This window comes from Danio aesculapii, chromosome 21 (assembly GCF_903798145.1).
Source record: "Danio aesculapii chromosome 21, fDanAes4.1, whole genome shotgun sequence".
Taxonomy (NCBI): domain Eukaryota; kingdom Metazoa; phylum Chordata; class Actinopteri; order Cypriniformes; family Danionidae; genus Danio; species Danio aesculapii.
In genome coordinates, this window is record NC_079455.1 from 3,539,276 (window position 1) to 3,549,143 (window position 9,868).

General features: G+C 30.4%; 1 protein-coding gene across 1 annotated transcript in view; it reads left to right on the plus strand.

Annotated features, from left to right (window-relative positions):
- stk10 (serine/threonine kinase 10) overlaps positions 1 to 9,868 on the plus strand; it is a 106,870-nt gene that overhangs the window by 55,692 nt on the left and 41,310 nt on the right. Inside the window, exons 6-7 of the mRNA XM_056445826.1 lie at positions 2,176 to 2,370; positions 4,966 to 5,047. Coding sequence (XP_056301801.1) covers positions 2,176 to 2,370; positions 4,966 to 5,047 — 277 coding nt within the window. The remainder of the gene's footprint in view (positions 1 to 2,175; positions 2,371 to 4,965; positions 5,048 to 9,868) is intronic.

A 9,868-nucleotide genomic window follows, 5' to 3' on the forward strand; every position in this document is an offset into this window, starting at 1 on the left:
TTTAGTGGTGGGGTTTTGTGCCACGCCTCCTTTTTAACATCGTTCATTTCCATATGACTGAATTTGTACGAATTAGCCACTAAACTGACAAAATGTAAAATAATTATGTTAACTCATGAGATCAGCCTTGTTGTGTTGTAAACTAACAACATATTATGTTTAAAAGCTTGTATTTACATAAAGATTTAAGTTATAAATGTGCACTGTGCATATTGATTTTGTATGTACATATAAATACAAACAAACATGTATTTCTGAGAAAATGTTTAATTATATTTAAAAAAAGAATTATTTATATCTTACACAAATATATATAAATATATTTGCAAATATTTGGTTTTGTGTGTGTGTGTGTGTGTGTATATATATACCAAAAGCCTTCTAAAGGACCCCCCACTCCTTTGGCAACAGAACAAATCAAAACTATAAAAATAATATGTAAAAATGTGTTGAAAATACTCTCAATTAAATGGAACTTAAGAAACAATTAAAAAATAATCAGAAGTTCAAATAATAATGTTAAATGTAACGTTACAAAAAAAAACAACTGAATGAAAAGTCAAAATTAAGAAAAATGTGTTTACATGAGCAAAATTAATACAGACATAGTCAAGACTTAACATTAAAGAAGTGTTTCTTAAACATCAATGCTTCAATGCATGATTTCAACCAAAAATCTAATTTCACTCAATAATATTTAAATTTACATCATCAATGTACATTATTTGCATTATTTAAAATGACAGGTTTGGTGAGATTTCTCATAGAAAGTGATAGAGGACTGATACCATACAGAAGCTCTAAACAATCATTAACTAGAGTACAGATTAAATGTCCTAATATGAAGTGTCTGTCCTACCTTTGTCCTTCTTTCGAGTATACACAGGGGTAGCTATATTAGTGTCTCTGTGTATCTATAAACATTCTATAATTAGCTTGCACTTATTTTGTTTGTCACTGGGTAAAAATATATGTACATTTCAAGCTGTTAATAGGGCAGTGTTTAAAGCCCCTCTTAAAGTAAATCTGGAAACTTTTTAATATTTTGCCTGTTCATTTACATGGCATTTTTGTTTTTACAGTGTAATCCAGTTACTAACGCAGTTACTATTTGTGAGAAGTTACTAGTAACTATAATTAGTTACTTTTATAACAGTGTAATCCAGTTACTAACGCAGTTACTATTTGTGAGATGTTACTAGTAGCTAGACTTAGTTACTTTTATAACAGTGTAATCCAGTTACTAACAAGGTTACTATTTGTAAAAAGTAACTAGTAGCTAGACTTAGTTACTTTTATAACAGTGTAATCCAGTTACTAACGCAGTTACTATTTGTGAGAAGTTACTAGTAGCTAGACTTAGTTACTTTTATAACAATGTAATCCAGTTACTAACACAGTAACTATTTGTAAAAAGTAACTAGTAGCTAGACTTAGTTACTTTTATAAAAGTGTAATCCAGTTACTAACAAGGTTACTATTTGTAAAAAAGTAACTAGTAATTATAATTAGTTACTTTCATAACAGTGTAATCCAGTTACTAACTCGGTTACTATTTGTGAGAAGTTACTAGTAACTATAATTAGTTACTTTTATAACAATGTAATCCAGTTACTAACACAGTAACTATTTGTAAACAGTAACTAGTAGCTAGACTTAGTTACTTTTATAACAGTGTAATCCAGTTACTAACAAGGTTACTATTTGTAAAAAAGTAACTAGTAATATAGTTAGTTACTTTTATAACAATGTAATCCAGTTACTAACTCAGTTACTGTTTATGAAAAGTAACTAGTAACTATAATTAGTTACTTTTATAACTTACTAGTCCAAATATCTAAAAAATCTTAAATCAAGAAACATTTTCTAGACAAGGAAATATTAACAAGATAATAATATTTCAAAATGAAGGGAGTTTTTTTTCTAGTATTATAAATCTTTCTAAATCTTTGCTTTAATCCTAATGTAAAGCAAAAACATGATTGTTTTGCTTGCTACAAGGAAAACTTACTCAATTAGACATATTTCTTAAAACAAGGCAAAAAAAATTTCTTGATTTAAGAATTTTGATATATTTGGATTAGAAACAAGACAAAAACTATAATTTTTACACATTTTTTATTTAATTATTTTTTGCAGTGTCTCTACCTGCTCTAAATTATCTTGTATTTTCAGGATGGCTCCAGAGGTTGTGATGTGTGAGACCATGAAGGATGCTCCATACGACTACAAAGCCGACATCTGGTCACTGGGCATCACACTGATAGAGCTGGCGCAGATAGAGCCGCCCCACCATGAGCTCAACCCCATGAGAGTCCTGCTAAAAATCGCCAAGTCTGAGCCGCCCGGCCTAGATCAGCCTTCCAAGTGGTAAGCCACAAAAAACAAGGGGCTTGTGAGTGACTGCTCAGTATTTAAGTCATTACTGTAAAATTCCTTAAAAACACGAGCTGATCTCAGAGCATAGCTGTGGCTTGCTTTTGTTTAATTTATAACTTTCAACATTTCTAGAGGATGACTGAATGTTGACAAGGAGCGGCCATTTAAAGGAATAGTTCACCCAAAAATGAACATTTACTCACTATACACTCTCCCTCAGGGCGTTCTAAACCTTTGAGCTTTTTTCTGTTCAAATTGACTACCCCTTCGTTATGTTGGGGGCTGTTTTTGCCCCATTGACTTTCATTATAATGACATTTTTTGATTGCACAGCCATGGCACCATATAATCATGCATTCTTGATTGTTGGTGGTTTTCCCTGTTGGAAAGAGGTCAAATTTGCAATTTTGATCATCAGTTGGCAGTATTAACCCTTTTGATAGGCCTGTGCAAACAAGTTTCAGGCTTTTATATGGAGTTCTATGGAGTAAAACAGCAGTTTATAGTGTGTATGCATAGATACATTCGTGAACACTTTATTTTGATGGTCCATTTGAGTATCAGTAGACTGTCTGCTTAATATCTGTTAATACAGTACTGTTCCTTCAACAGACATTTAACTGACTATAAGAAACTTTGCAAGTACATGTCAACTTACACTAACCCTAACCCTAACAGTCTTCTTATAATCTAATGAGAATTAGTTGGCATGTAGATGCAATGTAACTTAAATTCAACAAACGGACCATCAAAATAAAGTGTGACCATGGATTTACTATGTTATGCATGTTATGTTCTGAGAGCTCAGGTGCTTATTTCGATTTTCTCAGACATATCAAGTGCACAAACACATACACTATGCTCCATATAACTCCATTAAAAAGCCAGAAACTAAGGGCTCAATTTTAACAATCTAAGCGCAAAGTCTAAAGCGTATGTTGTGAAAGCATTAAGGGCATGTCTGAATCCACTTTTGCTTTATTAAAGACGGTAAAATACGTTTTGTGCCCTGACGCATGTTCTAACAGGGTTGTGCTTATTCTCTTAACGAGTTCTGGGTGTGTTTTGAGCATAACATGCATTAAACCAATCAGAGTCTCGTCTCCCATTCCTTTTAAGAGTCAGTTATGTCACGTCATGGCTCATTTGCTATTTACATGGCAAACTTAATAAGTGGAAAAACTGAACGCTTCACTAGCAAGAAAACAGTTAAGCAGAGCATCTGCAGCGCGAGGATAAAGAACAAGCCTCCTCCATTTGGCCTCTTTACTTTCTCTTTACTTTTTTCTTTACTTTACTCCTTTACTTTTGTGGATAAGGAAACGGCATTGTAGCCTACGCACTCCACTGAATACATCCATTAGCCTACATATTTATTTTCATTTGTTAAGCACAAAGATTTGATTCAAAACTATGTTAAATAAATGAACAACAGTAGTTATATCCAATAATAGAGTTCTGTCCAAACACACGTCCTACTCTTATACCCCATATGGTGATGCAGACGTCTCCAAAACCCCACAGGTGGACAAATCTAAACATAAATCTAAACATAAATATGCATATAATAAATAACACTGCTACTAATCATAACATACTAATGCTAATTGTCATGAATAAACTGAAAAAAGCCCCCCGACATGGAGGCATGGAAGCAGTGGTTTTTATATTTATGCAGAAAATAATAGTTTTTGTAACATTTTAACCCTTTAATTTTTCATTCATTCATTCATTCATTCATTCATTCTCTTTTCGATTAAGTCTCTTTATTAATCCGGGGTCGCCACAGTGGAATGAACCGCCAACTTATCCAGCACATGTTTTATGCAGCGGATGCCCTTCCAGCCGCAACCCATCTCTGGGAAACATCCATACACACTCATTCACAATCATACACTACGGACAATTTAGCTTACCCAATTCAACAGTACCGCATGGCTTTGGACTGTAGGGGGAAACCGGAGCACCCGGAGGAAACCCACACGAACGCTGGATGAACATGCAAACTCCACACAGAAATGCCAACTGACTGTGTTGCCAATTCTTTTTCATCTGTAAAGATATTTGTGTATTTTAGTTGGTCAATGGCTTGGTCTATTTCAGTTCCTCAAAATAGTAAAGCGCCAACAATGCGCCTTAACACACCTCCTTTATAGACCAGCACACCCATGAGTTTACAAAGTGGCGCAAATGGAATTGCTAATTAAACAACATGGCGCAAAAAATGAAAATTACTGTTGCGCTGGTCTGAAAATAGCAATAAATCGTGCCAAACATGTCTTGTGCCAAGTGTATGATAGGGCCCTAACTCTTTTTTTTTGCACTGCAATTGGTGAGGAAATGAAAAAGAGAATTATTTAACTACATATTAAAGATTAGTAACATTTATACAGTCTTACAATAGTAACCGCTCATAACGCTGAAGTGAACCTCAATGAAAATAACACCCCTGGGTTAGAGGTTTTCAACATTCTTCAAAATATCTTCTTTTGTAAATAAAGAAACTCAAAGGTCTGAAACAATTCAGGAGTGAGTAAATGTGTGAGTAAATGAAAGTGAATAGTTCAAGTGTTTTGTTTATTTCAGGTCAATGGATTTTAACGATTTCCTGAAAAAAGCTTTGGACAGACATCCTGAGACGAGGCCAACCGCTGCTCAGCTTCTAGAAGTAAGGAATTTCACACATAAACTATACGTCACTGGTCCATACACTGGACAACACTGCTCTATACTGCCGTTTAACCCTTGTGTGCTGTTGGGGATGTTTACATACACTCTGGGCTGACTGTGAGCCTTAATTTGGTCACAGCTTTCTCTCGGTTTCAGCAAATGGGATGATTTTTTGCCATCCAATCTCATTTTGACACATATTTTAGAAAAATGCCTTGAAATTTTTCAAAAACTCAACAATACTCTCTGGGCAAATTGACTACCCTTTCGTTATGTTGGGGGCTGTTTTTGCCCCATTGACTTTTATTATACTGACTTTTTTTTATTGCGAAGCCATGACACCATATAATCATGCATGCCTAATTGTTGGTTTTCCCTGTTGGAGAGAGGTACAATTTGTCATTTTTACTGTCGACCATCAGTTGCAATGCAAAGAAAACATCTTTGCCTTCTATAAGGTATATATGTGTATGTATATATATATATATATATATATATATATATATATATATATATATATATATATATATATATATATATATATATATATATATATATATATATATATATATATATATATATATAGAGTGTGTGTGTGAGGGAATCCTTTGTGCAATTATCTTGATATGTTTGAGAAAATCTAAATAAGCAGCTAAGCTTTCAGAATATAATAAACGTAGTAAGTGTATTCATGCACACACATTATAACCTGCTGTTTTATTCCATAGAACATTTTAAATAGGCCTATCTTAAGGGTTAATGCTGCCAACTGGTGATTAACTGTAAAAATGACACATTTGACCTCTTCCCTACAGGGAAAACAATGAAGAAAGCTTAATTATATGGTGTCATGGCTTTGCAAAAATAATGTGATTATACAGTACACAAGGGTTAACACAAGAGCACTTCAAGACTCTATGTAACGCGAGGGAAAGAAAGGACCATAGTAAACCCGAGAACGTCTTATCAAGGCATTCGTGCTTCCTGTCCTGCTAGATGAAGAGGATTACAGCAATTTGCGTTCTTCTTTCAGGAACTTTCTTCAACTCCACCCAGAAATGAGGAACTAAAATGATTATGTAAATGTACTGCTTTTAAGACAGGAGTAGAAGAGTCTTCAATTAATTACTTTAATTACCTCTCACTGAGCATTAAAACGCATTTAGAGTCGGTTTTGTTAACTACATTAAAAAAAAGAAAAGATGAAGACTTATTATTGGATTGTTCATGTTACGAAACAAATTAACCGCTATAAACTTAATGTATTTGCCTTGTAAATATTTGGTAGAATATACTTGATTTTCAAACACAGAAAATGAAATGATAATAATAATGATAATAATAATGATAATGATGGTCACAATAATAACAATGACAACAACAATAATAACGATAACTATAACAATATCAACAATAATAATAGCAATAATAATAACAATAACACCATAAATAATAATAATAATAATAATAATAATGATAATAATGATGGTCACAATAATAACAAGGACAAAAATAATAATAATAACGATAACTATAGCAATGTCAACAATAATAATAGCAATAATAATAACAATAACACCATAAATAATAATAATAATAATAATAATAATAATAATAATAATAATAATAATAATAATAATAATAATAATAACAATAATAATAATAATAATGATAATAATAATAGTAATAATAGTAATAATAATGATAATGATGGTCACAATAATAACAATGACAACAACAATAATAACGATAACTATAACAATATCAACAATAATAATAGCAATAATAATAACAATAACACCATAAATAATAATAATAATAATAATAATAATGATAATAATGATGGTCACAATAATAACAAGGACAAAAATAATAATAATAACGATAACTATAGCAATGTCAACAATAATAATAGCAATAATAATAACAATAACACCATAAATAATAATAATAATAATAATAATAATAATAATGATAATGATGGTCACAATAATAACAATGACAACAGTAATAATAACGATAACTATAGCAATATCAACAATAATAATAGCAATATTAATAACAATAACACCATTAATAATAATAATAATAATAATAATAATAATAATAATAATAATAATAATAATGATAATGATGGTCACAATAATAACAAGGACAACAACACTAATAACTATAACTATAGCAATATCAACAATAATAATAACAATAACACCATAAATAATAATAATAATAATAATAATGATAATGATGGTCACAATAATAACAATGACAACAGTAATAATAACGATAACTATAGCAATATCAACAATAATAATAGCAATATTAATAACAATAACACCATTAATAATAATAATAATAATAATAATAATAATAATAATAATAATAATAATAATAATAATAATAATAATAATGATAATGATGGTCACAATAATAACAATGACAACAGTAATAATAACGATAACTATAGCAATATCAACAATAATAATAGCAATATTAATAACAATAACACCATTAATAATAATAATAATAATAATAATAATAATAATAATAATAATAATAATAATAATGATAATGATGATAATGATAATGATGGTCACAATAATAACAAGGACAACAACACTAATAACTATAACTATAGCAATATCAACAATAATAATAACAATAACACCATAAATAATAATAATAATAATAATAATGATAATGATGGTCACAATAATAACAATGACAACAACAATAATAACGATAATTTAACAATATCAACAATAATAATAGCAATAATAATAACAACAAAACCATAAATAATAATAATAATAATAATAATAATAATAATAATAATGATAATAATAATAATAATAATAATAATAATAATAATAATAATAATAATAATAATAATAATAATAATAATAATAACAATAATAATAATAATAATGATAATAATAATAGTAATAATAGTAATAATAATGATAATGATGGTCACAATAATAACAATGACAACAACAATAATAACGATAACTATAACAATATCAACAATAATAATACCAATAATAATAACAATAACACCATAAATAATAATCATAGTAATAATAATAATGTTAAAAATAATAATATTTATATATAATAGTATAATAGTAACTTTATATGTTACTGCATATAAAGTTACTGCAACTCATGTTCTGATAGCACTCTCTCTTCTGGCCGTTTCATATTACATATTCATTTAACGCTCTGCTGCATATAAAGCAGACAGGTGGCTGTCGGGCTGAAGGTGACATTGATATGCTCTACATGCTATTTAATGAAGAACCGTCTGCTTTGTTCATATCATTGTTTTACTCTGAACGCCACGTTACCGCAATGCTTTTATCTGGGTTGTTTGAAATAATCTCTAAATTCAAGACAGCTTTAATTACAGATGCATCACTGTCATTTTAGGGCATCGCAGGCAGAAATCTGCAGTTTTTTAGCCTATCATTGACTCTAATTATTACAATACAGTTGTTTTCTGCCTGATATGTCTCACGCCTGATATGTGAGACTTGCTTTGTTTACCAAACAAATGGATCTAATTCAATTTGCATTGTAAACCTTGAATAAAAGTTTGAAATTATTTGTTTTATTTATTTATTTTTGTAATGTTTTAGGTTCTTATTTACTTGCCATTCTGCATAAATTGGCAGATTTTATTTAGTTATTTTTTGCATTTATTTTTGTTTTGCTAAATTTTATGCGCAGAAATAGCAAAAAATGTCACAGAATTTGTCTGGTTCTCGGGAAAATGCTAATGGTCTAATCCGATTGAATGGTTTATGCTAAGCTAAGCAAAATGTGCTCCCATCAGACCCGGTGATGGATTCACAAATGGTAAAATTCAGCTGTTTAACTCTAGAAGAAAAAAAAAAAGAGCCTATTTCCCCCAAAAGTGGAGTGTTTCTTTAAATTTGAGTTTGGAAAAGGTGTAAGGAGTAAATGTATAACATGAATCATGAAAATTTGCTGATCTCTAGGCTGATATGGCTAGGAACTATGCTATGATTTCTTCATAATTAAGGAAAACTTTGCTGCCGTACCATGTAATGTCATAGTGAAATTACACATTGCTGTTACCTAGCTGGGGACTATTATCAGGTGCTGCGTAATATCATTGTGTCTGGTGTGGCAGAAAAATTCCTTGATTATTACTCTAGAATGAGAGTATAGTTCCTAGTAATTTCCTAAGTTCTTATGCATTTTGCTGCTTCCCTGGAGGTAAATAGTTGAGTTTTACCACTTTCGAATCCATATCTGGGTCTGTCAGGAGCACGTTTAGCATAAATGATTCAATTACAATAGACCATTAGCATCCTGCTCAACTTTCAAGAAAGAGATTTGATTTTTTTTATTATTTAAAGCTTGACTCTTCTGGGAAATAATGTATAACTAAAATTATGAATAGCTATTTTCAGGTGCTGCGTAATATCATTGTGTCTGGTACGGCTGCAAAGTTCCTTGATTATTACTCCAGAATGAAAGTATAGTTCCTAGACATACAGCCTAGAAAATAGCAACTTTTCATTTTCTGTCGGTCTTAGTACATGATAAATAGAAAAATTATCGAGTCTCTTGAAAGTTATGAGCAAAATGCTAATGGTCTAATCCGATTTAATGATTTATGCTAAGCTAAATTAAAATTGCTCCTGGCAGACCTGGAGATCACCTGAATGGATTCAAAAATGGTAAAACTCAGATAATTAACTCTAGGGGAACAGAAAAATCAGCCCATTTCCAAAAAAATGGAGTGTTCTTTTAAATTTGACTTTGGAAAAGGTGTTAGAACCCTCCC